The sequence below is a fragment of the Monomorium pharaonis genome, chromosome 11, assembly GCF_013373865.1.
Source record: "Monomorium pharaonis isolate MP-MQ-018 chromosome 11, ASM1337386v2, whole genome shotgun sequence".
NCBI classification, from domain to species: domain Eukaryota; kingdom Metazoa; phylum Arthropoda; class Insecta; order Hymenoptera; family Formicidae; genus Monomorium; species Monomorium pharaonis.
The window spans coordinates 15,972,077-15,983,991 of record NC_050477.1 but is presented as its reverse complement, the minus strand read 5'-3'; the positions used below and the strand labels follow the sequence as shown (position 1 = coordinate 15,983,991).

The following is an 11,915-nucleotide window of genomic DNA, read 5'->3' as shown; positions in this document are numbered from 1 at the left end:
TTTCGCACATGTGTGCTGCTTGAAAAGAAAAAATAGTGTATCTACATGTTGAAAAAATGGATTTTAATTTTTAATCGCTAAGTGTAAAATACTATTAATGATTTATTTTCATTGAACATTGAGCTTGCTGAGATACGCGCATTCGTAACATTGTAAATTGTTTTTTACTTTGATAAAGTAATGTATAGTGTATACAGAATAAAATCGAAACACTGCCCCTGAAAATTTTTCCTATCCAACACTGTTGAATACTGATTGTAACATGTCATATATTGAATGCCTATTATAATGAAATATATAAGTAATTATTAATGTATTTTCTATTTCAAATCGTACTATATTTTTTATTCTCCTAAATCGTTTTTCTAACTTTCGTTAATCTCATTCTTTTTATGCGTTTGATAAATTTGACTTTATGGTTTATGTGATGGAAAAAATATAATTGTGTTAAGGGGTTTCATAACATTTAATAAAGAATAATTAAAATTAATAAAAATTTAGTTTTAAATTTGTACTTTTGTTACGTTCAATATCACGTAAATATAAAATCATGTTGCCTTATTAATTATAAATTAACATAAGGTATTTTATAAATGTAATTTAGATATTACAATGTTTTTAATGAATATTCTAAAAAGGTATTTCTTCAAACAATGTGTTACTATCTTACCATCAATATTTATTGTTAAAGAGTTTATGGATCTGAAATTTAGAAGAACATTTTTTAATTAACTAATATAATTGTACATTATTATCATAGCGTTTTTATAAAGCAATAAGCAAATATAGTAAAGCAGGAAATAATCATAAAAAATTATAATTGCTGCTAAAAGTAATTTTATTGTCTGCAATGGGGAAACAAAATGTATTAAGTACATGATTACATCAAGCTGCTTGATCTATTAATCAAGAAAATATATTATAAGCAAAAGAAATCGTCAAAGCAAAAACCAATAAGCGAAGTTATATGCGGACAAAGATTACGCTGAAGCATAAAGCAAATTAAAATTGTAATGTTTATTTAAATTTACCCAAATAGTAGCTTTTTAAATACTGCTCCGCGTGGAGTATCTCCTCACATGGATATTCACTAACTTCCTTGTATAATATATCGAGAACGGTCTTCACTGCTTCAATGTCGTACATATTTACGAGTAATCTCTCCCTGAAAGGTTTCAGTTTTTCTACAAGTTGCTTATTTTTGGAGATTGATCCAACATGATTTCGTAGAATCTCATTATATGTCGGCCAGTTCTTCTCGCATGCTGGACAATTGCAATCGAGAAAGTAATCTTGCAGTATCTTTTGCTTCCTTTCGGCCCGTGACATATGCGCGTAAACGCCGCCATAGCTTGTAAATATTTGATCTCCGGGATGTATAGGTATCAAAACACGCGTAATCATTGTCAATCCCTCAAAATGGCGAAAAGTATTCGGTGCGCAAGAGTGATTATATAAGCTGTGAGCCACGTATAAGCCTGAACCTGATACAATTCCTGGTTCTTGTTGTATCTATAAGATAAATGTAGACTGTACATCTTGAGAGAGAGAGAGAGAGAGAAAATTCTGAATTAATTAATATAAATTTTACACACGCATCCACATATGAATAGTATTTGATCTTAGGACATACATTCGGTTTTTAAAAATAATAGTTATTAAAAATATTTTCAAGTAAAAATAATTTTCTTTAAAGATATGTGTGTATATATATATATATATATATATATATATATAATAATAATATAATAATTCATAATAAAATTAGAATTACGAAAAAGAAAACTCACGGAAAAGCAATTAGAAGACATTATCACGCAGGCACGAAACATTATACTGGCACAAAATTTGAGTTCGGAAAATTCGCTGATATCTTTCAAATCATCAATTTCGTATTTTTTAGGAAAAAATTTTGTTTGTGTAGCTAAAAGAATTACTGCGAGGGCAGAGATACAAGCAAACGCACTAATTCCAATCAATGGTCTCGTAGTCATATTGGTCGCTAGGCTTAGTGCGGATCGGGTACTAAAACTATCTAGTATTCCAGTATCTGTAAAACCCGCTGTTCTGTTGTCTACAATAGAAAGAATCAAAGAAGGATTCATTACGTAATGAACCAATTACATTTAATATTTTAAATTTATATAATAATTATATACCTGAATTAGATTCCGCAGTTTCTATATCGCGTTGCAGTTCTTTAATTTTAGTTCCATTCTCGGTTATTACAATCAGCAATCGAATAATCTTCGAAATCATTCTTATCTTGTCCTTGTCCACATTGAGCAAGTTTGTTAACAATTTTAAAATTGGACATTCTATCTCGTGACATGTTTTCCACGCCAGCTTCCTACAATTCTCGGAGCAATACTGAGCTAACGGACATTCTGAGCACGGTATTAAATTATAACTTCTCGATAGACAATAATGACAATGTGTATAATACCTGTAAATATTGGATAACATAGTAATCAAATTTTAGTGGAAATTCTTTGTAAAAATATAATTTTTACAATTTCTACATATAATTTTATAATTAAAAAATTTTTTAATTTTTATACAAATTGGAACACTTCTTTTAAATGTTGGAAAAAGTCTCTATACACGGAGAGAATTTTCTCTTAAAATTTATCCTCAAAATTTAGTAATTATAGAATAATGTGTGACCTCGAAGAATTTTACTACAATTTTTAGTAAAATTGATTAAAGGTACAGTAAATTTCACTAAAAAATATAATAAAATTCCTCGAGGTGACACATTATTCCACAATTACCAGATTTTGAGGGTAAATTTTAAAAGAAAATTTTCTCTGTGTAAATCTTTTAGAAGAGAAAACAAAATAAGTCTTTATATATGTAAATTTTATTTCTCTGAAATCTAAAATTTTTTATTGTATAATTTCCGAAAAACACTTATAAAATATATTTCCTAATATCCATTACATTCTGAAGAAGTTTAAGGTATTCTTTTAGAAACCTTCATGAATTAAAATATGAACAATATTTAAAGATATTACCCATACAGCACTGAAAAATTGCGGAAAGATTGTAGAAATCTTTTATTGCAAGATTGCAATATTGCATATTAGTTGCATAATGTAGATGCAATATCGATGCAATGTTACAACAATGTCAAAATGTCCGCTTTTAGCAATATTGCGTTATAATATTGTAACAATGTTGCAGCGCAATGTATTTGCAATAATGAATAAAAATGGTTTTTTTATTATTGTTTTATATTATATAGCTTAAATTATTATAATTATTATTATATTGAGTTTTGCATAAATAAAAATTATGCATAAATACAAATATAAAAGTTTTGCATAAATACAAATTAGATTAAATTAAAATATATCATATTTTTTATTGGGAATAAAATAAGATAAATACAAATTTAATCAGTAATATTAATATAATTATTTTATTAGACAAAAAAAGCAAATTATTTTTAATAGCCATTAAAGAATAATGTTTAAAGAATAAAAAAAGAATTTTAACATACAGTGTGTTTAATGACTCAGTGTATACGTGTGTATGTATACACACACACGTGAACAATATGTAATTATATTTTATTTGAAATATTTCTTCTTTCATAAAATTTTATATTATTTAATTTTATATTAAATATGTTAAATGCAAGTATATGCATATATGATAAAAGTCTCTTATAATATAATAATAATAATAATAATAATAATAATAATAGTCCTTATAATAATAATTAATAATAATCAGAAAATATAGCATTACAATATTTTTGCAATGTTTATAAAACATTAGTGTGACATTGAAAGTTAGCAAATCCATGATAATGCAATGTTTCTGCAATATTGCATTACAATCTGCAAGATTACAATGTTGCTGTAATGTTGTTGGAATGCTTTGTGCTGTATGGGTACGATCGAGATGTAAGATTTTTTTAGAATAGAGAGACATAATAAAATAGATGCAACATTTAACAACTCACCGTTCTTCATAGATAACATGTGCATATGGATCTTCAATGCTGACTATATCGCCAGGTTTAAATTCCCGTGTCGCTACGTAGTGTCTACCGTATTTCTCAGAGAAAGATATCACAACACCATCACTGACAGCAGGAACTTCTTGACTCGGACCATACGTTAATTTGGAGAAATCTTCCTTCTGCAAATATCTTGGTTTCTGTGGAAAAATCTTCGATGCATAATGAAGATAGTCTTCGTCAGTTGCCGCGGCTTGTTTCTGCAGAAACTCTTGACCGTTCTTTATTGTTCCATTTCCTATATCTTCCGGTTTTGTAAGAGATCTCTCGATACTATCGCATAAATAAGATTCATTTGTAGTTTTCTGATAATCGACATCTTTCGAGTCTAGTTTGAGCAATTTTTTAATCTCGGTTATCGCTTTATCCCCTCTGTCCTTCAAGTTTTTTTGTTTCTCTTTTGGATATCCATGAGATAAAGCCGCATCAATATCTATTAAGCATTCCTTATACAATTGTTTTCTGTATAAGGCAGCGGATCGGTTCGCATACGCATATGCCATGAGTTCATTGCTGTCGGCGTATGCCAAGCTCAGGGTGTAACATTCAATAGCTTCTAGGTCATCGCCCATTACAAAATGTTGATTACCTGAAAATTTATTTGAATTATGACAAAGTATTATAATATGTATGTTGATACCAAGAAAATAAAACACATACCTTCTTCTCTATATCTAATAGAATCTTCCTCATTTTTCACTAAAGCATGCAAAGGAGGCATTTGGGATCTGACCATATTTTGCAAGATATGCCCAACGAGAGCTTCGCACTCCTTTTGCAATCCGTATCCAACATGAGATTTATTATTTTGCTTAAGAGTCAATACAAGTTCCTTTGCTATCTCCATTTTTCACGCAGATAATCCTTAAGAAACTATTTTATGTTTATAAATGATATATATATATATATATATACATATATATATATATATATATACATATATATATAATATATATATAATTTAACAATATATTTTACATTATAATAAAAACAATAGATATATTTATATTAGATAGAATCTCCTATTTTTTTACACTCTAGATTTGCCACTTAATACTATAAGTAAAATGCACATAATACATACACACACAACATAAAAATTGAAACCTTAATAAATACCAAATAATAATAAAAAAAGTGAAACTTCTTTTTAATTTATCAGTAATTTTGATTTTTGTAATGCCCAATTTTTTGTATTTGTCACTGAGATTTTATTTTTATATTCAAAAATCTTTTAAATCCTTTTAATAATTATTTTATGGATCACAATATTCAAAGTTGACCTTAGAGAGTAACTGAACAAGCTATGATAGAACATGTACTGAGAAGATTGAAGCTGGTGAAACTAAATTTACCTCAAGCCCGATGACAGAAAAAGACTGTACTGTGCAGGAATTACTTGAGCACTCATTGTATGTGAACGACTGACCAAAAGTAAAAATGTAAGTAGGTACGTTCTCATAAGTATTACATTTTTATATGAGTATTATAAATGTACAAGTGTATTATTGCATTTACTTGCTTTTACTGTAAATTACAATTGTATATAAGTTTATTTTAATGTAGCGTTTATTTGTAAAAATATGATTTTATCGATTAAGATAAAATCATATATTTTTACAATTAAACGCGTGATTTCACGATTAAGATGAAAAAAATTGATTTTTATATTTGTTCCTAAATTGTTCAATCTAAAAATCAGTTTCCTATAAGTCATTATTATATATATTAATTACTAGATATTGATATATACTTTGTGTGTGTGTGTGTGTGTGTGTGTGAGTGTGTACACTATGTAATTTATTTTATTTATATTAAAAAAAAATTTTTTAGTTAAAATTTTGAATTATTTTTTATATCATGTTTATTATCATGTTTTTTATATCATCGGCACAATACTATCGTAAAAGTTAAACTACGAATTGTAATTATTATAATATTTTAATTAATGAATAAATTATGTAATATGTAATAAAGTGTAATGCTTATAATTGTTACAAAAAAATTATTAAGCTATATAGTTTTAGAAAATACAATAAAATTAGAAATTACTGACTGCGTTCTCAATCGTTTTTGTACTGCTAATGAGAGCAAATTGGCAAATATCCAAATATCAGTTTCATCCTATGCAATATTTAGTCTCTGTTACTTAATCTTTAGGCTCAATTCCACTGATAATTTTAGTTAATTAATTTTGGTCACACTATAATTCTACGTTCTGTTACTAATTAATATTTATAAAATTTACTTTTTACTTATTTTTAATGCAAATTAATGGACTTTAATAAATGAACTTAATGAACTTTAAGAAAGAATTAGCTTTAATGACAAATTGAAAAGTTTTATCTCATTATATTTTTATTGTTTTTATTATAGGAATTTGGATATCTGGTAGATCTAAATTCTCGACCTTCTCTCATTAAGCATACATTGTGGGTAACTTTTTATTATTATTGCTTGCTCCTTAGAAAGCAATTATCTATAAAAATTCTACAAATAATCTTTTATATTAAAAGATTATTTGTAGAATCTTTATAGATAATTTGTTATAAAGAATGTTACTTATTGATTAAACCTTTAGGAAAAAGATACAGAAGAAAATATCTCAACATGTATATCTATTAAAAATGTAAAAAGAATTCTATAAGTCTATAAAATCTATAAGTCATTTATAATCTACACAAGATCCAGTCGGATTATAGATCAGCTGTAATATTATAATTTTAAAACTTTAAAATTTTTAATTAAAAACATTTAAAGAATAACTCTTAGAAAAGCTTTATTATTATATTTGCAGAAAGTATTTGATAAAATTTATTTTATATTACATTAAGTTTCTTAAAAGTATTTGCATCATAAACACATGTAGTAACATAATAATTGTATATAAATTATAATTTGTAATTTACAAATTATAAATCAAAAATTATAAATTATAATTTAAATAGAATTGCAAATAGGAATATTAATAAAGTAATACTTCCTATATTAAATATAGTAAATAATAATAAATGCATTAAGAGAAATATTAATCTGATTCTTCAGATTCTAAATTTATACGGCTACCAAATTTCGCATATAATTGTGTTTTTAATTCAGACATGACACTCTTCAAATCTGTGCATTTGCTTTCTAATCTCACAATTTCTTCTTTCTTCTTATTTTTAGCATCCTCCAAAGAATTCTAGAAAAAAAAAACACTTATTAAAACTAATTAATAACAATGTAGAAATAAATGTTATCACATAAATCAAAATATTTATAATATTTATAATGGGACTTATAACAAAAGAATGTCCAAAATTATTATAAAATCGTAATCCTCATTTAATCACCTGTGTCTTTTCAAGACAATGGTAGATGAATACTTCTCCAATAAAATACGGTATTTTTGCATCATCGTCCATAAGGGCCAATTCATCAGAAGCATCCTCCAAATTCTTCAATTCGTTCTATCGAATAATCAATTATTGCTTATAACGTATGTAAAGTTATGACCAAATAAGGTCAATGTCATAATGAGGTCGATTTTTAAACCTTTTTAAATAAATTACCTGTTTTATTCTAAGTTCTTCTTTATAATCTTCCAGCTTCGCATTTTGTCTGGCAAATTTATTAATCTTTTGTTGCTCCTCGTAAGTGATATGAACATCGGAATCCTTAAAAAAATAACACAAAATAGGTTAGGTCGCAAGAGAAAGAAAGTATATGAAACTATATTGCTTTATTAATTTCTAATATTTTCTGTATATTGTTTTACCGGCTGAAATCCAGTCTGACTATTTTTTCCTCCCGCCATATTTATGTTCTTTTATAATTAGTTTAATTGTTGCATTAAGATAATTGTTTAATTGCGTATGAAGTTAAATCTGTGCGAAGTCACATATCACACTGCACAGATCAGCACAGATCACACTGGTCACAGGCATTAGTAACGTCATCTGGAATTTCTTGCCGAATATATATGGGTACGATCGGTACAATCCACTTAAGTAACATGACCGGTTTTCATGTATCTTAGAACCTTGCTTCGAAAATTTAAATTTGAATTTATTGTAAGAAATCAAATATGATAATTACAATTGTGACGTCCTAGCATTCAGAAATTTTCTTATTCAAATTTTTTCTATTAATTTTGTTGAAATTTTGATGTATATCGAATTTGCCTAGCATTGTCATATATCTATCATATATTTTATTCACAATTTTGAATTAAAATCGGAAATTTTACCTACAAAAAGTGATACTAAAGAAGTTACTCTCGAGGCACATGTAACAAAAAAATTTTCTGACAAAAATTAAATTTTGTTATCGACATGAAAATGTTTTGCTCTTTATTTTTGTGCTTTAATTATGTAAAAGGATTTGGAATTCTGTAAAGCCAATTCAAAGATATTTTCTAATGTTGGTTGACTCTACATTATCAATCCTAAATTTGACGAGCACTTTAGCATTTTCTTAAAAAAAAAAAAAAAAAAAAAAAAAGAGAGAGAGAGAGAGAGAGAGAGAGTTCCTCTGCTACAAGTGGCACAGGAGTTCAAGTAAAAAAAATATTCAAATGACTATTTTGTTACCTTCTTTTTTTTGTTGTATATGGTCTAAAGTTAATAATGTTAAATATAAGAAAAAAATCGGCTGTAAAGTACTACCTTTATTACTGAAATAATTTCTTTTAATTAAGAATAAACATTTTTCATTATTATACCCTTAGATAACTAAATACAATTTGAAATTTATGTTATATCACTAGCATACATTTATTACACTTACGTGCTGTATTACTTCGATTATTGTAAACTTTTTTTATCTTATCAATTATTTCATTCAAACGAGCAAGTGCATCATTTCAAAAATTTAACAATACTTTTCTGGATAGCTAAGATGTATTGTAAAGTTTCACTAACATCTGTTCATTACTTCTATGTTTAATACGACAATAAAAACTGAAAAATCCTAAAAATTCATCGATTCTCATAAGAGCTCATGTTAATAAAATATTTAATATCTAAATAACTAGATAGTTCAGTTGAAATTTTGACGGTCAATTTATATCACTAATTGGAACTTCTCTACAAAATTTCATGAAAATCTGTTTATTTTGATTTAGCAGCGGAACTCCCTTAAATTCATCATCAAATTAGACATAAAAAGGTAGTTAAAGCATCATGTTATATCATATATTTAATTTATAAAATTTTTTTTTAGTTTTAAGATAAATTTTAATTTTTGGAATAATTACAATACATAACAAAATAATTAACAAGCTTCTTCTTTTCAATATTAGTTTTGTATAATTCTTGCTGTAATCTAATATATACAAGAATTAAAGAGTTATTTCATTTTCCTTCTTTGAAATGTAAAATCTAATTCAGATTGCTGTATTCTCTCTGGAGACATAAACTTTTGCATTTTGTATTGCAATCTATTTTCTCTGGCAGATCTTAATTTTCTAGTTGGTACATTCTGTAATGCTTTTTTCCAATCTCCAGTTTGTCTCAAGTCTAACATTATCTTGATCGTCTGGTCGAGCGTAAGACTTTTGGATGAGCTAGCACCCCAGTCAAGATACTGATCTATAGGAAATTTAGCCATTTGGATGCCTTCTTTCTTAGCCTTTGCCAAAGACAATGGTTGTGGTAAATTCTATAAAGAGATAAAAAATCAAATTTAATAAAGGATATATACAGATGATACAATATAAACATCTTGTTGACTTACCTTGTCTACTAGTCCACCAATGATGTAGGTCATATTTGGATTGTATTCGGTTAGATTTACTCTGCAATGTGGAGTGAGATATACTAACTCATTCTTTGGAAATATATCTAAATATGATTGTGACGTTATCACTGCTGGAAAATCATCACTCAACAAAGTAGGTATGTTTTGTTCAAGATATTGCCTGAGTAATCCATCTTTATTAAAATTACAGAAATAAATAGTCATGGCATTAACATGACTGCGATTACTAGCAAATGCAAGAGATATCTGCTTGGCACAATTGTGTAACTCCCGATCATTCATATCATTTTCATAACCACAATCAAACACTATCTTTGGTTCAAACATCATGTTCATGATTATTCTGCCATTGTAAAATCGGTTCATAGTTTGTTCATATATACGCATAAACAATGTATTATGTGAGAGCCCATATTTCATTTCACCAGTGTCCTCAGTTTGTTCTTCTTTCTTAGTTAGCCATTCTGCCCTTTTCAACTCTTTTTTTGCTTTTTTATTTTCATTTGATATTTCACAACGCCACAAAAATTCAAGAAACTTTCTATACAACCAAAGAGAAATGTGTCTCATACAAAATTGACCAAGTTTAATTTAAAATCAATAAAAAATTTTTCTAATAAAAAAATACTGACCTTCTTGATGACTTGGCCTTCATGCTTAACAGCTTCAACCATTTTGCTGGCTCAATATTCTTAGGAACCCTTTCGTTACTGTGCCGCAAGACATCCACTTCTAATTCTAATATCTGAAAGCGCTTCTTATTCTGAGGATCGGAGAGAAAATCTTCGAATTTTTGTTCATCCAACTTTTGTCTTTGATCTCTTATTTCGGTACTTGTTAAAATTTTCTTGTTGGTCAGAGAATGACAATAAAATCGTTTATAAGCCGCATTATTATTATACGAATGCTGAGCGTTCGCGTGAGAAAGTGTTACAGGCAACAAGACACCTTTGTGGAATGAAATCAAAAATTTTTTAGGAATCCTAATTGAGATTATCAAACATCTCCTCACGTTATTAAACATCCTGTATAATATTTAATTGGTTAAATTATTATGAACTTTTGTAACAAAAGTCTTCACTATATCATAAATACGTGAATAAATCCCTAACCTAACTTATACAACGTGATAGCGATATAGAGTGCGTTCCATTTCACGCACGAGCACACGATGCACGTGCACAATGCCCACAGATGCGCATAGAAAACTAAAAGGCCCAGTGCTGCCAACCATTTATTATTAAAAAGTGCCAAAGTCACTTTTAAAAATCGCCTAATTTCCCAAGAATATAAAACTTATATTAAAACTTTTTTTTAACTGTACTAATGTAGAATTTTATTTAAAATAAATATTATTTACAATATATATTGGTATAAATTAAATAAATTTTTAAAAAGTTTAAATATATTTATATTTTCATACTCTTTTGCTTACAATAAAATATACACCATTTAAAATTTAAAAAAAAATTACGACGAAAATATATTAAAAACTACATTTAAAATTTTATTTGTTTATCATTATTATAAACATTTTCATTAGATGCTTGTTTGTATTCATATATATTAATATTGAATCTGTTGTACATATCTTTCATAAGAATATAATTTTTACAACATAGGCCGGAATTCATAGTCGAATCTTATTCAAGTTCCAGCTTAAGCACGATCTTGAGACGTCAATGTTGTTATTTCATTGGTTAAGTAAGTCTCAAGTCGGCTCGAAGCTAGACTTAAGACAATGCTTGAGCTTAAGATCGGTCTATGAATCCCGTCCATAGATTTTTAATGAAAAAGTAACGCTTAATTGTAAGACCGATATTCATAGTCGGATCTTATATTTAAGATTATCTTAAGTACAGTCTTAAGATGCCATCAGCCAATCACAGAGCCGTATTAGCATCTTAAGACATTGCTTGAGACGATCTTTAAATAATAGCGTTTTCGATTTGTTGACTCGACCCGACTCCGGGTCAATGGTCTGTTCCTTTTATCTTCATTTCTTGCACAGTTAATCTCTTTTTTTTGCAGTGGAAAAGAACAAACCATTGACTCAGAGTCGGGTCGAGTCAGCAAATCGAAAACGCTATAAGATTCGACTATGACCTAGGACGGGATTCATAGACCGATCTTAAGCTCAAGC

General features: G+C 27.5%; 3 protein-coding genes across 8 annotated transcripts; all 3 read right to left on the bottom strand.

Moving 5' to 3' along the window:
* Positions 1–82: 82 nt before the first annotated feature.
* On the bottom strand, positions 83–6,637 carry LOC105828852 (SET and MYND domain-containing protein 4). 6 transcript variants are annotated; one of them, XM_036293913.1, is made up of 7 exons: positions 5,115–5,154; positions 4,691–4,903; positions 3,974–4,619; positions 2,160–2,446; positions 1,791–2,074; positions 1,032–1,512; positions 83–702 (listed from the first exon to the last, which is right to left on the bottom strand). In XM_036293913.1, the coding sequence occupies exons 2-7, from the start codon at positions 4,875–4,877 to the stop codon at positions 695–697; spliced, it is 1,893 nt and encodes a 630-aa protein (XP_036149806.1). In that variant the 5' UTR covers positions 4,878–4,903; positions 5,115–5,154; the 3' UTR covers positions 83–694. The 6 variants fall into 6 exon arrangements, with proteins under 6 accessions (XP_036149806.1, XP_036149802.1, XP_036149805.1 ...); XM_036293909.1 differs by lacking the exons at positions 83–702; positions 5,115–5,154 and adding an exon at positions 5,386–6,637 and having other exon boundaries at positions 722–1,512; XM_036293912.1 differs by lacking the exons at positions 83–702; positions 5,115–5,154 and adding an exon at positions 5,386–6,637 and having other exon boundaries at positions 722–1,512; positions 4,691–4,894.
* Positions 6,638–6,803: 166 nt separating this feature from the next.
* LOC105840297 (prefoldin subunit 4) lies at positions 6,804–8,236 on the bottom strand. Its single transcript, XM_012687183.3, has 4 exons — positions 7,791–8,236; positions 7,585–7,689; positions 7,366–7,482; positions 6,804–7,214 (listed from the first exon to the last, which is right to left on the bottom strand). The coding sequence occupies exons 1-4, from the start codon at positions 7,827–7,829 to the stop codon at positions 7,059–7,061; spliced, it is 417 nt and encodes a 138-aa protein (XP_012542637.1). The 5' UTR covers positions 7,830–8,236; the 3' UTR covers positions 6,804–7,058.
* Positions 8,237–9,224: 988 nt separating this feature from the next.
* Positions 9,225–11,025, bottom strand: LOC105840296 (mitochondrial ribonuclease P protein 1 homolog). Its single transcript, XM_036293907.1, has 4 exons — positions 10,885–11,025; positions 10,405–10,797; positions 9,749–10,313; positions 9,225–9,673 (listed from the first exon to the last, which is right to left on the bottom strand). Exons 2-4 carry the CDS (start codon positions 10,794–10,796, stop codon positions 9,362–9,364), a joined length of 1,269 nt encoding a protein of 422 aa, XP_036149800.1. The 5' UTR covers position 10,797; positions 10,885–11,025; the 3' UTR covers positions 9,225–9,361.
* Positions 11,026–11,915: the final 890 nt, after the last annotated feature.

Coding starts and splice junctions, on each gene's coding strand:
- LOC105840296 (XM_036293907.1), bottom strand. CDS start 10,796: ATGTTTAATAACGTGAGGAGATGTTTGATAATCTCAATTAGGATTCCT. Junction 10,314..10,404: donor AAGGCCAAGTCATCAAGAAG/GTCAGTATTTTT, acceptor TTGGTTGTATAG/AAAGTTTCTTGAATTTTTGT. Junction 9,674..9,748: donor TTGGTGGACTAGTAGACAAG/GTAAGTCAACAA, acceptor ATCTCTTTATAG/AATTTACCACAACCATTGTC.
- LOC105840297 (XM_012687183.3), bottom strand. CDS start 7,829: ATGGCGGGAGGAAAAAATAGTCAGACTGGATTTCAGCCG. Junction 7,690..7,790: donor GTCAGACTGGATTTCAGCCG/GTAAAACAATAT, acceptor TATTTTTTTAAG/GATTCCGATGTTCATATCAC. Junction 7,483..7,584: donor AAGAACTTAGAATAAAACAG/GTAATTTATTTA, acceptor ATTATTCGATAG/AACGAATTGAAGAATTTGGA.
- LOC105828852 (XM_036293909.1), bottom strand. CDS start 4,877: ATGGAGATAGCAAAGGAACTTGTATTGACTCTTAAGCAAAATAATAAA. Junction 4,620..4,690: donor TATTAGATATAGAGAAGAAG/GTATGTGTTTTA, acceptor ATAAATTTTCAG/GTAATCAACATTTTGTAATG. Junction 2,447..3,973: donor CATGTTATCTATGAAGAACG/GTGAGTTGTTAA, acceptor CAATATTTACAG/GTATTATACACATTGTCATT.